Source organism: Phocoena sinus, chromosome 15 (genome assembly GCF_008692025.1).
Source record: "Phocoena sinus isolate mPhoSin1 chromosome 15, mPhoSin1.pri, whole genome shotgun sequence".
Taxonomy (NCBI): Eukaryota; Metazoa; Chordata; class Mammalia; order Artiodactyla; family Phocoenidae; genus Phocoena; species Phocoena sinus.
This window is the reverse complement of record NC_045777.1, coordinates 11033522-11050426: the sequence shown is the minus strand read 5'-3', so window position 1 is coordinate 11050426 and position 16905 is coordinate 11033522. Positions and strand designations below refer to the sequence as shown.

The following is a 16905-nucleotide window of genomic DNA, read 5'->3' as shown; positions in this document are numbered from 1 at the left end:
AAACATCGCCCATATCTCTCCCCTGAAATCCCTACTAAAGATGCTGTTTGATTTCAAGTGCTTTCAGGCCCGAGACACTAGGTTTTGTATCATAGGTGCTTTAGGCTTTGTGCATCTCTCTCGTACTCTGCTTTTAGTTCTCTGTGTTCATTCTTCTTTCAGCCAAATCACCCATCACAGGGTCACCCCAGATGACTTTCATGGATTTTTCTCAAGATGGCGTAGCTCTTTGTTTTAGATGGACCCAAGCAAGGACTCTCTCACACCCGCCTTCATGGTGGTAACAGCAGGTATGACAGATGCCAGTACTTTGGCACTGCCATGTGGCTGTTTGGTGCCAACCCAAGACACGCCTCAATTTTAACCCTGAAGAAGGACTGCTTTCTAATAAAATAAATCGCCTTTTCCGGTCACTATGTATCAACTAAACAGGATAACAGGAAGTAGTTGATATTGTGCTTATTTTGTTTTGTTCTGTTGCATATGTTTACAATAAAAATTTCTACAGGAAATGACAGAGAGCAGACCGTGGCATGTTGCTATAGATGCCTAAGAGTTCTTTTAAGAACTCCTATTTTTTAAATAAGTATTGACACTTAGTGTGTGCCAGAATTCCTCAGCTGTAGAGTTCCAAAGTCTTGCTCTTTACCCAGATTACAGAGATTTGTAAGGCTTTATATTTGCTTTTGAAAGTGAGTGCTTGCTGTGTGGACGTGAGGTTGAAAAGACTTGCCTTTCCTGCCCATGAGGCATGAAAACATTGGCCTCTTCTTTGGTAGCAACTCGCCATTCCGCATTTCTGCTTCTTTGCTTTACTCTTGGTCTGCTCACTGAATTGGGTGCCCACTCCAGCACACGTGGTTTTGGACCTACCAGGGCAGTCTGTTTCTGGAGTCTCAAGGCATTACACAGGTCTAATGATTTGAAGTGTGGGAATGAATGCATCCTTTAAGCGTCTCCTGAAGTCTTGCTGTCATCTGCCTCACCCACTTTGGCTAAGCATGGGATCGTGCCATGCCATTGATGCTTCTGTGTCCTGAGTGGCAGGATCTCTTTGGTGCTGACAGATGGGCTCTGCTCCAGGGGTTCATCTTTGGCGCTCATCATTGGTGCAGGGAGGGTGAAACTGGCCAAAACTTTAAAACAGGCCAGTGTCCAGGCTCTTATTGGCCTTCTGTTCGGGAATCATAAAGTTTGATGCTGTGTTGGCATCTCAGTGTGGTGTTTCTTAATTTGTTTCCCTCCCTTTTTTCTGTTGCTTTGGTTTTCATTAAAGCAGGACCGATGGGCTTTTGTTGTTCTGTCGTCAGCCTCTTCAAGAGCCTCCTGGCTCCTCTGAGTCAATGCATGTTGAATTATAAGGGTCTTGAACTGGTACCATTTCCCAAAGAGCTGTTTACACACACTGATATTTCATTTGCTGAAAGTCTTACCACCTTTGAGGGTCCCTCTGTCTGGGGACATATGTCGGTTCCTCTGGCTTATGGACCTGGCAGCTTAGCCCCCATCTACCTGCTGTTCTTATCCAGAACAGTCATCAGCAACCAGAAATGTCCGGTGTAGAAACTTGGCTCAAGCAAAGCATGCCACTAAATTTGACTCAGATTTTCTTTCTTGAACTCTAAATGAAACCAAATCTTCGGGAGTTTGCTTGCTATAAGGAAAATGTTAATGAGCTACGTTTAAATCAAGAGCATCAAGTAGTTTCTAAAATTTTTAAACTACAACAAGGGATTTTTCTGAACTGAACCGAACCAGAATGAAAGGGTGGGGTGGGGCAGTGGGTGATCCCCAGCCTTGGAGGACCCCTCTGCAAACCTTCTCGATTCTGGTTTGCATTTGATTACAGCCCTTCAAGCTTTTTACGGTGTTTCATGTGGTCTCTTCTAGCCTTGGTTATCGTCCCCAGGGTGGGGAGTCTGCGCTATGCCGAGAGCACCCATCAGGTGCACCCATCAGATAACCTTTGAAATGGCTACATAAAGTAGTTCATGAGAGACTAAACCTTGTGTGCCATCTGGCTTCCTTCATGGGTGATAGGGAGAGGATCAGACCCCTGGAACACTTCGCTGTGTGGAAAACCGGGGCAGCTGGGTTTGGAAGTGCAAGTCCTGTCTGCCCGACTAGTCCTGGTCTAGATCTTCACAGACCCCTCCCCATCTCCTCTGGAGGCAGGCAGGTTACATTGATGGCGACCTCCAAGGTCCGAAAACCCTGGGTCTTTGGGTTATCATAAAGCTCGTGGACAGTACTTCAAACCTCCATAGGAAGACAGTCAGTTGCTCACAATAATTGAGTGTCATTTTCTCCCCTAGTTAAAATGTGCACAGTACTGGCCACAAAAAGAAGAAGAAGAAATGATCTTTGAAGACACAAATTTGAAATTGACATTGATCTCTGAAGATATTAAGTCATATTACACAGTACGACAACTAGAATTGGAAAACCTCACAGTGAGTATGGCATGCGCTTAAGTACTTCAGACAGTTACTGGTTGAGATGTCTTTTCACTTGGGTGATACTACTGAACACCAGTTGTTTATGCCAGTGGTTTTCTGTGCTCTGAGCAAGAAGTAGTTTTAGCACTATGGTGAGTAGAGCTTACCTGCTTACTTACCGGGTGACTAAAGGTGCCTGGGAGCGGGTCTCACCTGCCTCCTTCCCCACAGAGCTCTCTCCCAACACTAGTTAACACCAGTTCTTAGGGAAAAGGGAGTTCTGACCTAAACCTTACCTGTTCCTGCAACACTAGTTAACACCAGTTCTTAGGGAAAAGGGAGTTCTGACCTAAACCTTACCTGTTCCTGCTCCTGCCTTTGCAACTGCAGAGGGACTAAAGTGATGGCCTGTGAATTAAATACCAGCAGAGCACGTGGGCCTCTCTTGTGGTCCACAGTCTCTATAGTCTGAAGTGAGGGAAGAAGGGCCCTCCAGGGCTGACTCCCAGTTCATAGTCAGTGAAAGTTTTCTAGATGAAGTCTTGGGCTTGTTTGTGTGGGGAGAATTAATTAATTAATTAATTTAAATAAATTTATTTATCTCATTTATTTTATTTTTGGCTGCGTTGGGTCTTCATTGCTGTGTGCGGGCTTTCTCTAGTTGCGGCGAGCGGAGGCTACTCTTTGTTGCAGAGCATGGGCTCTAGGTGCGCGGGCTTCAGTAGTTGTGGCTCGTGGGCTCCAGAGCACAGGCTCAGTAGTTGTGGCACGTGGGCTCAGTAGTTGTGGCGCAAGGGCTTAGTTGCTCCACAGCATGTGGAATCTTCCCGGACCAGGGCTCAAACCCGTGTCCTCTGCCTTGGCAGGCGGATTGTTAACCACTGCGCCACCAGGGAAGCCCATGTGTGGGGAGAATTTGTAACACCACCTGCCAGCTATCATTAAATGATGGTCTTGGAATATGTCTGGGCAGTGTGCTAGAAGCGGCATCACGGAAGACCCTGCCCTCGGGGAGGCTGAATGATTCGCCCGGAGCCATCACTCTGGGGAACCATGCTTGTAGTGGGAACAGTGGAAGGAAGCTGATGGCAGCTCCTGGGGACACCCTCAAACACGGTCAGCCACTGCCTCCTGGAATCAGACTGCCTGGGGTTGATTCCTGGCCCCAGCATATCAATTGTCAGACTTCAGGCAAAGGGCACCGTTCTCACCGCATCTATGTCTGCCCCCCTGTCAGATAGGGTTTTTGAAAGCCTTCCAGAAGGTGGTCCATGTGCAGTGTGAGAGCAGCACAGGCTCAGAGCACGTGCCGGGAAGGGTTTGCAGGTTCTCTGGGGTTGAAGGAACGTGGATTTATCTGGGGGCAGTGGGACTGGTGTTGGGGCTTGCGGGCCGGGGCTGAAGAGGAGGGATCTGCCCCTGGATTCTATTTGCATCTTAGTTTTCAGTTTACTGCTTTATAGTCACCGTGACGCCTGGGGTGGGATTAATAGTCGAAGTAAGATCGAGGACTTAGCGCAGGTGACTGGAAGTGGAGAAGAGGTTAAAATCCCGTGGCTCTGGAGGAATGCAGCTGTGCAGTGGGTCCAGGTCCCCCTGCCGCCTCCTGTGCGCTAGCGCTGGAGCCCCAAACCCGGCCATAGCCGCATGCAGGCTCTCGGGGTGTGATTTATGGAGGGGTTTGATACGGAGGATTTTCAGCAATAATGTTGGCAGTGGGTTGGTATGTGCCTGGAGGATTATGTGGTAGACTTTTTTAATGCTTTTGAGCGTTTGCAAGCCTGACATTGCAAGTGACTTCCGGTAAACTCTTGAGAAAGTTTCCTTTGCTTGTTGAGGGAGACAGAATTTGGACAGAGCAGAAGAGGTTTGTGCTGTTTGAGTGGCAGAGCAGAGGCAGCAGCTTGGAGGTTTGGGGGAGATCTGTTTGCTCCAAACAGACGTGGTTTTGAAAAAGTCTTTTGTCAGACGTGTACCTGGCCGAGCACACGTCTGGAATGAATTCCTTGAGAAAGAGGTGGGCAGGCGTGAGGGAGGGAGTAAACAGAAGGTAACCCACACCTTTTTAAGAATTAAAAGAAGGAACTTGCTTTGGGCATGTTTTCTTATTTCTTTTTTTTTAATTTTTTAATTTTTAATTTTTTTTTTTTGGCGGTACGCGGGCCTCTCACTGTTGCGGCCTCTCCCGTTGCAGAGCACAGGCTCCGGACGCGCAGGCTCAGCGGCCATGGCTTTACGGGCCCAGCTGCTCTGCGGCATGCGGGATCTTCCCGGACCGGGACACGAACCCGCGTCCCCTGCATTGGCAGGCGGACTCTCAACCACTGCACCACCAGGGAAGCCCTTCCTATTCCATTTTTTTAAAAATCTATTTTTAAGTGCTTTTCTGTTCCAAAAAAAATAGAAGACACATTTCTCTTTTAAGCCATTAAAGGATATAAGGAGATCATTTTCTAGGGAGGAAAGTATGGAATTGTTTGGTGTGGTTCTATAAGTTATCCTAATGTCATAAGCAGATTTTTTCCAGTTCTGCAGAAAGATACCAGTGTGTGTAATAGCTGGTGCAGGGCGACACGTGTGTGTTCTCTGCTGATGTTAGGTCCTTGCTGTTTTTGTGGGTCCTTTTCACACGTTTTCATCACACTAGGGTCAGGGAAGGTTGCTGTAACTAAGCTGTGAGCATTGGGAGGGCAGGGCACGGGGTCATTACCTCATCATGCCGCGCACACAGGAGGCACGTTATGGACATTTGCCAAACGAAGGGAGACATTGTCAGTCAGCGGGTCTTTGGCCCAAAGTGTTTCACCATCAGCCGCTGTCCAGGTAACCTAGGCACTGGCTTGGCCCTTTGCGCTGCGCAGCTGGGGTGGTTCCTGTCTGCAGGCCTTACTTCCCCTGTGACTGGCTCCCATTACTGTGGGCTCTTACCTTGGTATAATCTTGGGTGCTCTCCTCAGCAAGGACTACATTTTGATCATTGCTCCTGGCGACCAGTTGTCCACCCTGGGAGTGGAGTCTCAGAGGCTCAGAGGAAGGAGCGGAGCTGGAAACAGCATCAGAGGCCGTTCTTTCTGTTCCACAGCGAGCAGATTGGGCTAGGAGACAAGGGCCAGGGTCCTCCTTTCAAGAGTTCCTGCAGCGGGCTCTGGAGTCAAGCAAGCTTAGATTTAAACTCCTGCTCCCCCATTTAATGGAGGGTTAGCTGCCAAGCCTCAGTCTTCTAATCTGGAAAATGGGAGTAACGGGACTACGTGCCTCGAGGGATTGCTGTGAGAACCCAGTGAGCTCTCGTGCCCACACTGGAACACGGTAAGCGCTCCGCTTGTGGGGCCAGTGCAGCTGGTCTTGTCAGCATCCTCCTCTTCATCGTGGACCATCTGTTCAGCTGGATATTGAGCCACACGTGGCAGCCTCCTGTCTTTGGAGACTGAGTTGGTAACTTTTTTCTGTAAAATGACAATTCTCTGAGGCATCCAGATAGTCCTGTAAGGAAAGCCCCGAGTTTCCCAGAGCTGGTGCCCCACACGTGCAGTTACATTTCCACTCTTTCATGTGAAACCCCGAGGCCTTTGATGACAAGATTGCTGTGGGTGGCAGCGAAGCATCATTTTGACTTGTGGGGCGGATAGAAATCGGTTGTAATCATGAAGACGGCAGAAGTGAGAGGAACATTGGAGACAAGGGCTCTTGTGGGCAAGACTGTTCCATCCTAAAGGAGGGGCAGTTGAAGCAGGAGCAACCTGGGGTCCACTCGGGGCTTGGTATTTGTTCACTGGGTTTGTGGACCCGGGGAGAAAAATCTGAGAGTTAACTACTCTTGGAGTTAGGTGGGTGGAAAGGCACTTCATGCTTACTTGGAATTAATGATTTCTGTGCAGGTGATTCTCTTAGAATCGTCATGAGTATATTTCTCTTCCAGTCTCAAGAAACTCGAGAGATCTTGCATTTCCATTATACCACGTGGCCTGACTTTGGAGTCCCTGAATCGCCAGCCTCGTTTCTGAACTTTCTTTTCAAAGTCCGCGAGTCGGGGTCGCTCAGCATGGAGTACGGCCCCATTGTGGTGCACTGCAGTGCTGGCATCGGCAGATCGGGGACCTTCTGTCTGGCTGACACCTGCCTCTTGCTGGTAAGAAGGCCCTTAAATGCCCCGAGAAGAGAAGGGAGCACATTTTAACCTCCAGTCTGGCCCAGCCACAGCTTCTCTGTTAACTGTCTCCGCAATAAACTAGCTTTGATCTTCACTTTTCAATAGCTTCCTTCCCATGAAAGGAGCTTTACCCTAAATAGCTTCGTTTGAAGGGAGGCCCTTAATTTTAATGTGGAAGCCAGGAAGATCCAGAGAATCCCCTTCCCTCTCATTTTGCCCCTGTGCTCAAATGGTCCCAATTTTGCCACATTTTCTAGAATTCTGCCTTCCTCGCTATGACTTTTCCTGAATAGGAACTGGCACGCTCCAGGACATATACAGTCACATTGTACTTGAGGCTCGGACCTCACTGAGCTGTGTCTCCTCTCTGGCTTTCAGATGGACAAAAGGAAAGACCCTTCTTCTGTTGATATCAAGAAAGTTCTGTTAGAAATGCGGAAATTTCGGATGGGACTGATCCAGACAGCAGACCAGCTCCGTTTCTCCTACCTGGCTGTGATCGAAGGCGCCAAGTTCATCATGGGAGACTCTTCAGTACAGGTCAGCAGTGCTTTTGCTTTAATCCAGGTGTGTTAGTTTTAAATTTTTGCCTGTAAAGAAGGAGGCTGTTCTTTGTAAACGTTGAAACAGTATCCTGGGCCAGAGGAAATAGCTAGGCTTCATGTTTAAATAGCTAAAAAGTTGTGGAAGGTTTCACCATGTTCCAATTTCTGCCTTTGAAGTGCTCACATAGAGATCATTAATAGGGAGAATAGACTTTATTTTCATAAGATCTCATCTTCCAAGGACATGGCTGGAGACCCGAGAAGCTGAGAGGGCCCCTCACCTCTGCTCACTTAAAGGGGAGCAGGTTTCCTGACAGATCAGCCAAACGTGAAATCTCACGGGACTTCCTCTTGCTGCTTTTTCAAGGAACAATGGAAAGAGCTCTCCCACGAGGACCTGGAGCCTCCACCCGAGCACATCCCCCCACCTCCCCGGCCTCCCAAACGAATCCTGGAGCCACACAATGGGAAGTGCAAGGAGTTCTTCGCAAACCACCAGTGGGTGACAGCTGAGACTGAGGAGGTTAAAGAAGACGGCCGCGTCAAGGAAGAAACCAGAACCCTCTTAAATGCCCCCTGCAGCCTGGAAAGGTAATGTGAGAGGGTCCTGGCTTACTGGGGGCGAGGGGAAATGGCCTTCTGTTCCAGAAATACATATTGATATTGAAACCCTGTGGACCCAGCCTCCTCTTGGCAAACGGTGCTTCTGTGTTCTTGAGGAACAGGCCCCTGGACCGTCCCTGCTCCTCCCCCAGCTGGAGGAGCCTCTGACTGAGCCACGGGCTGGCCTGGCGAAGTGACTGACTTCAGCGGGGATCTAGCACCACCTGGTGGTGCTTGATGGAATCAGGGGTCTGGTGCGACTGAGTCAGGTCTTCCAGCCCGGTGATGACAGCGACAGAAGACAGAAGCCTGCCCTGGACTTCAGGCCGGTCCTGAAACTGATATCCAGGCTTGACCACGTACCTTCAGCCCCCAGAATGGTCTTGGGGTACTTAACCTTTTCATGTAGTCTTTTTTTTTAAGATTTGTTTATTGTTTATTTATTTTTGGCTGCATTGGGTCTTAGTTGTGGCATGCGGGATCCTCGTTGAGGTGTGTGGGCTCCTCTCTAGTTGTGGCGTGCGGGTTTCCTCTTCTCTAGTTCTGGCGCGCAGGCTCCAGGGCACGCGGGCTCTAGTTGAGGTGCGCGAGCTCAGTAGTTGTGGCGTGTGGGCTTAGTTGCCCCGCAGCATGTCGGATCTTAGTTGCCTCACCAGGGATCGAACCCGCATCCCCTGCATTGTAAGGCAGATTCTTTACCACTGGACCACCAGGGAAGTCCCCCTTTTCATGTGGTCTTGATTGAGTTGATTGCCGTTTTGCTTCCTTACAGTTTGACAAAGATTACTGAGTACCTACTGATGCATGTGAAACCCCAAGATAACTAGACTGGGGCCCCTGGTCTGTGTTCTAGACCATCTTACTGGCAAGGGAGCAGTAGATTGTGGTGGTGGCCCATGGACAGGTCAGCCTTAGAGAGGAGACACCCAACCTTCCCTGGGTGGTCAAGGAAGGCTGCCAGCAGGAGGTGGCATCGTGCACAAGCTTGAAGGATGAACGGGGGTTAGCCCGAGCCTGAGACCGTGGAGGCAGTGCCCTTGGTGCATGCATTTTTGGAGGGCAGTTTAAGATTAGTGCACACTTTGACCCCACGTTTGTCTACACCTAGAAACTCAGCCAGCAGGAGTTCTCAAGCAGGTGTGCAGAGATGTACAGGTAGAGGTGTTCGTGGTGGCATTATTTCTAATGGTGAAAATCTAGAGATGAGCTGATTGTGTATCCAGGGATTAGATAAGTCGTGCTTTCTCCCTGTGTTGGATATTCTGCAGCTATTAAAGAATGGGATCAGGGTGTATTGTTACGGCCGGACACTGGAACGGTCATGCATGAGAAAGCAGGTCACACACAGTGTGTGCCCCACCGAGGCCTCTGGCTAAACTGATCATCAAAATCTTCCTCGGGCACTTTGCTAAATGCTGGTGTCCAGGTCCCAGTCCTGGCCCATGAACCTACTCCCCAGGGCCTTTCGTGCAACCGGCCCTCATCACAGGAACACCGGGTCTGGTTCTGGGGCTCGAGAGACACTTGTCCAGCGGGGCCTCCCAGAGCAGGTGCTGAACAAGTGCGACTGTGCTCCGGTTCCCAGGGCCTCTGTTGACACTCTCAGGGTGGGCTGGCGTGCTCCCTCTGAGGGCTCGCCGAGAGCCGAGGATGAGAGGGATGGGAGCTGGCACGTGACTTGGGTCAAATTTGTGTCATTGCTCCTGTTTCTTTATTCATGAAGACAATGGAGAGAAAGGTGCCTTTCACATTCTGTGGGCGAAGGTGGTGAGCAGGGAAGTGTGGATTTGGGAAGCTGAAAGCCAGAGAATTCCAGGAAAAGAATGGAGTGGGACCAAGAACCTATGCGCCTCTGGGCACCGGGGAGGGCGGGGAGCCCACGTGCACACAGGCCTCAGCCCGGCGGCTGGGGCCTCACCGTGTGTGGGCGCCAAGAAGGGTGCTTCGTGCAGCCTCCTCCTGTCTCCTGGGGAGGCGGTGCCCCCGGATGGTCCTGCCAGTCACGCGGGAGGCTGCTGGGGCAGCAGGGCCGTGGAGAGGCCTGTGGGAGGCAGGACTTCCTGTGGCCAGGGCCGCCTCGATGGACGCAAGGGTGGGAGGGCAACGGCCTGGGAGAGGTGGGGAGGGGAGAGGCAGGGTCTGGCTGCACCCAGGCCCACAGCCTCTGCTGGCCTCTCCTGGGACAGCCCTACAGGGTGGCTCTGGCTCGCCCCCAGCAAGGTAGTCAACTGACTGCACACGGGACACCCGGGAAGTGGGCCTGCTGGCAGGACTGGCTGGGCGTGCAGCGGGGAGGGCAGAGGGTCAGCACTGCAGATGTGTGGTGTCCGCATGTCAGCAGCAACACAGGCCTCTGTGTGTCCACGTCTGTCGGGCCCCGGGAAGGGAGTGGAAGCCTGTGGCCGCACTGCTACCTTCCCTGATCTGAAGGGGAACATTCTACAAGCGGCCCCAGGGGCTGTACTGCCCCTCAGACCCTTACCCAGCCCCATCACTGAGGAGTCCGCGGGTCCCCGGAACCCCACCCTGGCCCTGCTGTCGGGCCCTGGGAGGGAGGCGGTGACAGGCGGGCCTCGGGCCAGTGTCAGCACCAGCAGGCTCTGCTTCCACGTGGCTCGTTTTTTCCTAGAGCTCCTCCGGGAGTAAGAGCATCCTTGCCATTGTTTTCCCGAGTGAGTAACCCGCCTCTGCCCCCCTCATTCCTCAGCGCGAGTCAAGACACTGAAGTCCGGAGGCGGGTCGCGGGGGCAGGTCCCGCCCAGGGGGAGCCGTCGCCGCCCGAGGAGGAGCAGGACCAGGCGCCGACTCACTGGAAGCCCTTCCTGGTCAACGTGTGCGTGGCCACGGTCCTCACAGCCGGCGCGTACCTCTGCTACAGGGTATGTTTTCACTGACGGACGTGCTGGCCAGACCGCGTATACAGCAAGCCCTGGCCGCCAGCCCGGCGGTAGCGCTCAGTGCTGCGGGAGCCTCTGAGCCAGCCTCAGAAGAAACAGATCAAAGGTTTTCGAAGTCTGGGACTGTGAAGGGCTAACGAGAGAGAATTGAGGATTGATGCACCGGGGTCTTAAGGAGCCCTGTGGTCCCAAGAATAGAAGAGTCTAATCTCAGGGCCTTAACCTATTCAGGAGTAAGTAGACAAAATGCCAAATACATCTCTCTCTCTTTTTTCTTTTTTTGTTCATTTGTTTTTGAAAAAAAAGTAGTAGAATTACAACACATTGTTGTTTTTAACCTTTATAAAAAGCAGCTTTTTGTTATTTCTGGGAAAAAAAAAAAAGACTAGGCACTTACGAAACTTTCTTGTACCCTTAGGTGGTGTAACCAGATACACAATTTTTATTTGATTTCCCAGGGAAAGACTCCCACACTTTTGCGAATGTCAAGTCCTTTGGAGGAGAGGGTTTGAGGGTTTCGGACATCGTCCCGCTCAGGCGCTTCCTCTGCTGAGCGCGCACTGAGCCGGGACAGTGCCTGCGAGCTTTCCCGTTTTAAGAAGAAAAACAACAAAAGGCCGTCTCTAGAAAACAGAACCCGGCTTCTGCTTTTGCTCAGGGTGTCCCGCTGGCTTCCCGTTGTCCGCTCCTCCACCGGCCCCCTCGTGTTACAGCCGTCTTGCGCACGTCCTGCCCCCATTGCTCCATCCCCATAAACAGGGTTCCTCAGGGCCCCTGCCTCAGGGTCAGAGGTCACCACAGGGTGGCCACCGGCTTTTCACCCAGCCATTGAGATCCAGAAGGAGCAGCTTCCACTTTGCTTGGAATATAAATGCCATTTCAGTAGAAATCCACACGTTAGAATGTGTTGCTGTGAAAGTTACGGAGAAGAGTGAGGATTAGCCTCAAATCTCTGGTCGTGGAAATCACCTCACGAGACTTCTGTTTTTTCTTTTAATGATTTTAAATATTTTACCTCTTTCTAAGCAACCACCTTTGAGCGCATCCGATGGTTTAGCAACGTGCAGACAGCTTTTTCCTCGGGGGTGATTTTGGGAAGGGGGAGCTGTTGTAAAAAATAATAATAATAACCAAAACCCCCTTCACGGGGGCTGGAGTGGCCCGGGAGGCCGAGGTGTTGCACGAGTCCGCAGCTCTGCGGGGGCAGGGCCGGGCTCCTCTGAAAGCGTTTGGTTTCATCCTAGTTCCTGCTCGACAGCCACACACAATCTGACCTGCCTCCACCCACGGTCCGCCCCTGCCCATAGAACCCGCAGCCGCGTAGCAGGCAGCCGCCGTAGGCGAGAGCCGTTGGACAGCGTAGCCCTCCGCGCCCCGACGGACGTCGGTTCTGCACTAAAGCCCCCCTCCCCGGGCGTTTGGCCTCACCTCCATCCTGCTACTTTTCTCCCCCTCGCCTTCCTCTGAATACCAGACCCGCAACCCAGTTTTTGAGGAGGGCACAGAGGGCGCTGGGCTGGTGGCGCAGAGCAAGGCAGCCTGTGCGGGTGGAGGGGCGAGCCTCACATGGTGCCCCCTCGGCGCGTCCCTGGCAGGCGGCAAGCGACATCCTTCCCGCAGCCCTCCCTGGAGACGGTGTGTAGTGAGCCTCTCCACTCCATATTTATTTTTTAATTCTTTTCTCCTGAAGGCATCCACAGTGCACTAGCATCTTCATAAACCAATAATGTGTTAACGTTTTTTGATGTCAGCCTTGCACCAAGGGCTCTATCAAAAAGTACAATAATAAACCCTCAGGTAGCGCTGGGAACGGAGGACTTTGCCGTGAGCCTGCTGCGTCAGACCAGTACTAGGAAGGAGGACGGTTGTAAGCAGTCGTGATTTCATTGGGTAACACGAGAAGAGGTTTGCCTATGTTTATAGAACAAGGGGATAATATATAATGAACACTTGGCTATTTAAGACACGTGGCGTGAGATTACTTTGTCCCGGTTCCTCCCCTCCCCAGTTGTCTGCTCGAACCTCGGTCTCAGTCACCACTCTCCCTGTGTGTATTAGGATGCACGTACGGTCTTCTTGTGTCCCGATCAAATACCACGTGCTTGAAATCCTTAGATCTCTGCTTACTGATGCGCTCCGTGTACAAGTCCAGTCTACCTTTGCATGAGCTGAGCATTACGTGGCTCTGGTTCCTAAGACCGCTGCTGAAATCATTGCCATTCGGCAGCGGAGCGATGTCCAGTAACGTATTTGCCCAATTCCTGGCATGACACTCTGGTGACTTCTAGTGAGGCCCAGCCTGTCCTGGTCCAGCTGGGCCCCACTGTAACTCAGACATTCCAAGGGTGTGGGAAGCCATAGTCACACCTCGCGCTCTGGACACTTAGACAAGCAGGTCCCCCACGACACACACACCTTTGGGGTCAGCCTCCACTGTGCCAAGTTCACACTCTTCTTGAGCGGACCGTGATCTGGAACCAAGGCGACTGTTGGAAACCACACTTCTTGAAACAGCCTGGACGATGGTCCCTTCGAGCCAGCCTGTGGCCCTTCAGGTCCGGGGGCCTTGCTGAGAGAGGCGTCCGCCCTGCCCTTGAACCCTGGGGACTGATGGTGCTCATGACTCTTCCTGCGAGGGGAACTTAAGACCTCCACGTTAAGTGGCTTTTTTAACAAGAAAAAAAAAAAGGCAGCTATAGCTCACGGGCTGCTCTTCTGCCAGCATTTTCACATTTTGCCTTTCACGTGTTAGAAGCTCGTGCAGAGAAAGTCTGTGGTGGGAACATTTGAGGCATCGCCCCGCAGAGCCTTGGTGAGGTGTGGATAAGACTGAGGTGCCAGGCTGTAAGCATTTTTGAGTTGGGCTTGTTTGTTATTTTAAGTCCTGTATATGTATGTAGTAGTTTGGTGTGTATATATAGTAGCATTTCAAAATGGATATACTGGTTTAACCTCCTATCCTTGGAAAACAGATGGTTCTCCATCTTGTCACACGTATGTTAGAGAAGTAGCGAGCTGCTCTGCTATATGCCTTAAGCCAATATTTACTCATCAGGTCATTATTTTTTACGATGGCCATAGAATAAACCATTTTTACAAAAATAAAAACAAACAAAAAAAAAGCGAGGTGTTTTGGTATGATACCTTTTCAGGTGTGTGTATACATGGATGCATGATGGGGGGCGGGGGGGCGCGTCTCAGGGTCTTCTGTGACCTCACAGAACTGTCAAACTGTACAGTTTTCCAACTTGCCATATAAATGATGGGTTTGCATTTTAGTTGCAACAATAAAAAATTTTTTCTAAAGAACATGGCTTTGGGGTGCTTCCCATTTCTTTGCTTAATAGGCCTAAACCAGGCTGGGCAACTTCTGTTTTCTTTCCATCCCTGCTGATGTGAAGCATATGTTGTCAGTCAAGAGGGGTTATAGTTTTTCCGCATCTGAGGATTACGACGGCGGCCTCCTGGAGTCGTGGGTGCCTCTGGGCTGGGGGCACTTTCCCTGCCTCGTGTTTATTCAGCGCTTCAGGCCTCAACCCATTTCAGCAACAACAACAAAACTCACCTTTTCAAGTGTTAGGGCCTTTGGATAACTTAATGAATTTATAAAGGTTGTTTGAAGAACTGCTCAAACCTCAAGAACGTGTGTCCCTTAGCCAGCTGCCTGTAAGACACAACGGTGGCCATGTCTCAGCACCTCTGCCGAGTCACATTTGATGTGGAACTGACACGTCAGTGGAGACTGACACTGAGAGGTAACAGTGAAGTATAAACAATTCGTGTAGTCTTCCTTTCGTGTACAGAATTAAATGTAAGTCTCCCCTAAAGTGATTTTTCAACTTCTTGTTCTGAAATAATTTCAGACTTGCACAATGTTGCAGGAATACTACCAAGAATTCCCTTATATCCTTCAAGGTTTTATGACTGTTTCAAAGCTGGCTGCTGAGTAAACTGTTTATGCTGTGGCCTCTCAGCAACATCCATGGAACCCAGAAACAACGTCTGTGGTCATGTGACCACACAACACCCAGCAAGGACAGTGGGGACCTGGGTGGTGGTGTCACGCCCACTGTCGTCACCTCAATCGTTTTCAGGTACAAAAAAAAAAAAAAACGACATCTAAGCTTTCATGAAGAGGAGGAATGCCAATGTGGAAAAAAATATAACTAAATTTGTAACTAAGCAGAAGTCAGGGCCCAAGGCCAGAGAAGGGCCACGCTGCCTGGTGTCTGTAAGGAGAGGGGACTCCGGGAGCCTCAGAGAGCACGTGGAGAGTCCAAGGGGCAGCCCTGCCCTGAGGCCGCCCTCCTCTACCCCTGCATCTATGTCACGTTGGAAAGAGAGCACTGAGGGACAGCAGGGATGGCTTCTTCCCTCAGGATATTCCAGAAAACAACCACTACCCTCCACTTTTTTCAGGTAGAGTGGAACACCAATAAAAAGTTATTTTAATTGAAATTTCAGAAAACAACATATGGACAAGGCAAATAAATACTGAGTTAAACCAAAAAGCACAGAATATATACAGGAAGTGTAAATGAGCATGTTTAAGTTACAGAGCTTTCCAATGCCATTGTTGATACCACATCCAGACCCCAGGGTACCTCTACATTCTTAACCCAGAAACAGCCCAGGACACGTCGGGGTGTTTTAATAGACTTAAATAGGAAATTAATTTTCCTGCTTTAAACATGATGTTCAGTAAAATCTTTCTTCAAACTAGCTTATGGCTTCTGAAGCAATTTATTTAATAAGCCCTAAGTTGACTTGCTTCAGAAAATGGATTCCATTCTGATGAGTGAGGTCAAAGCAAATGGCACTCAAGACTTCTCGGCTGACGGCATGTTCTTGTTTCCTTTGTGCTGTTGAACCACAGTGAAAATAAGGCCCACGGTCAGCAGGCCGCCAGCCGGCTCCCCTGTGGCGCTTGGGCTGCAGCTCGGGCTGAGGGGGCGAACCGTCGAAACCCTGGCTCTGCCCTCCCCACAGTGACACCTGCTGCTGTGGGAACGACTCGAGTTCTGTCCTCAGCAGGGACGCTCGGTCTGCTCGCCTCCTCAGTCCCAGTCTTTAGTGAACCAGAAGTGCTGAGCCAGCTGACCTGCTGATTCCAGGCCTCCGCCTGCCTGGCCTCGGCCCCTTCGTGACGTGGCTGGCTGGCACTGACCTGGCTCTGCCCCCGGGGAAGGTCAGGCCGATTCTCAAAGCCAAAGGCTGATTGACTGAAGTGCAGCCCTCTAAGTGCCGTGCAGCCCCTTGTTCTGCTCCCGCACAGAAGTCCCACTTGTGCCCTGGGGCTTCGTAACTGGCCCAGAGTCCGGGAGCAGCTCTGGCCAGTTCACGCTCTTAGGAGAGCGCACCGTGTACCTCCACCCGAAGCCCTCCCTGTGTCGAGGCCGGGCAGCAGCAAAAACAAAGGTGCCGGATTTGGGCTCATTAGCTGAGGCTTTTTAAAATATTGTGATTTCAACATCTGCCTCCTGGCCAAAGGCTTCGTCTCTTTGTTCTGAGCAAAGTTTGTCCATCTTCTCAAAAGCTAAGCGTCCTTTCTCACCTGAAATATTAAGGTCATCTGTCACTGGGTTGTCTCCCCACCTCGCTCTTTCCTACACTGGTGAGCCAAGGTGGCCTTAGTACTTCCAGACGCCTAGGCCTCCGGTGCTGCTGTAAAGGGTAGGGGGTGGGGAGCCTTTGGGACTGGCTCACGTGGACCCCAGGGCCTCGTCCCTTTGTCCAAGACAGAGCCTGCTGAACCTTAATCCTGCCTCGCATCTGGCTTTCATTCCCAAGGGTCGTAAACGGCCACCTCAGCCATAAAGGAAACCGGCCTTGGCCAAATGCAGTCAAACAGGTTGCTAACGGTGCCCGTCCCATGTGCTATTTTGTGTCACGTGAGAGCTGGCTGTGGCCTCTCTGGCACAACCTTTCTACGGGTCCCAGCAACCCCACTGCACTTCGAAACGCTGGATGCTGTACGTTACCAAATGACAGCGTGGTTTCCCGGGCTGCCGCTCGCACGGCCTCCACGTCAGACTGGCACAGGCGGGCAATCTGATCAATGCTTTCGATGCCCTGTTTGAGGTTGGGGGAAAGGGGGACCATTAGGGGGCATTTTAAGGAACAGGTATCCACTTTTATAAACCCTGCAGGACCAGCCCTAGCATGGTCTCTGCGGCTTCAGCCCCTTCCTTCTCCGAAGGCTTCCAGGTTTCTCCTGTGGCCTCAGGTTCATCAAAGTGCCACTGGCAGCATCTCATGTTTTCAATCCTGAC

General features: G+C 51.0%; 2 protein-coding genes across 8 annotated transcripts in view; one reads left to right on the top strand and one right to left on the bottom strand.

Annotated features, from left to right (window-relative positions):
• PTPN1 (protein tyrosine phosphatase non-receptor type 1) overlaps positions 1-13309 on the top strand; it is a 67655-nt gene extending 54346 nt beyond the window's left edge. Inside the window, exons 5-10 of one of the 3 annotated variants that reach the window (XM_032604357.1) lie at positions 2316-2453; positions 6358-6567; positions 6967-7128; positions 7501-7724; positions 10444-10615; positions 11878-13309. In XM_032604357.1, the coding sequence (XP_032460248.1) occupies positions 2316-2453; positions 6358-6567; positions 6967-7128; positions 7501-7724; positions 10444-10615; positions 11878-11940 (969 nt within the window). In that variant the 3' untranslated portion in view covers positions 11941-13309. Of the gene's footprint in view, positions 1-2315; positions 2454-6357; positions 6568-6966; positions 7129-7500; positions 7725-10443 lie in introns of all 3 variants that reach the window. The other 2 variants (XM_032604358.1, XM_032604359.1) reach the window with 2 other exon arrangements.
• Positions 13310-14048: 739 nt separating this feature from the next.
• Positions 14049-16905, bottom strand: part of RIPOR3 (RIPOR family member 3) — a 73652-nt gene continuing 70795 nt past the window's right edge. For 3 of the 5 annotated variants that reach the window (XM_032607004.1, XM_032607003.1, XM_032607005.1), the window contains 2 exons: positions 16615-16705; positions 14049-16187 (listed from right to left, as the gene is read on the bottom strand). In XM_032607004.1, coding sequence (XP_032462895.1) covers positions 16084-16187; positions 16615-16705 — 195 coding nt within the window. In that variant the 3' untranslated portion in view covers positions 14049-16083. Of the gene's footprint in view, positions 16188-16612; positions 16706-16905 lie in introns of those variants that run through there. The other 2 variants (XR_004345984.1, XM_032607006.1) reach the window with 2 other exon arrangements.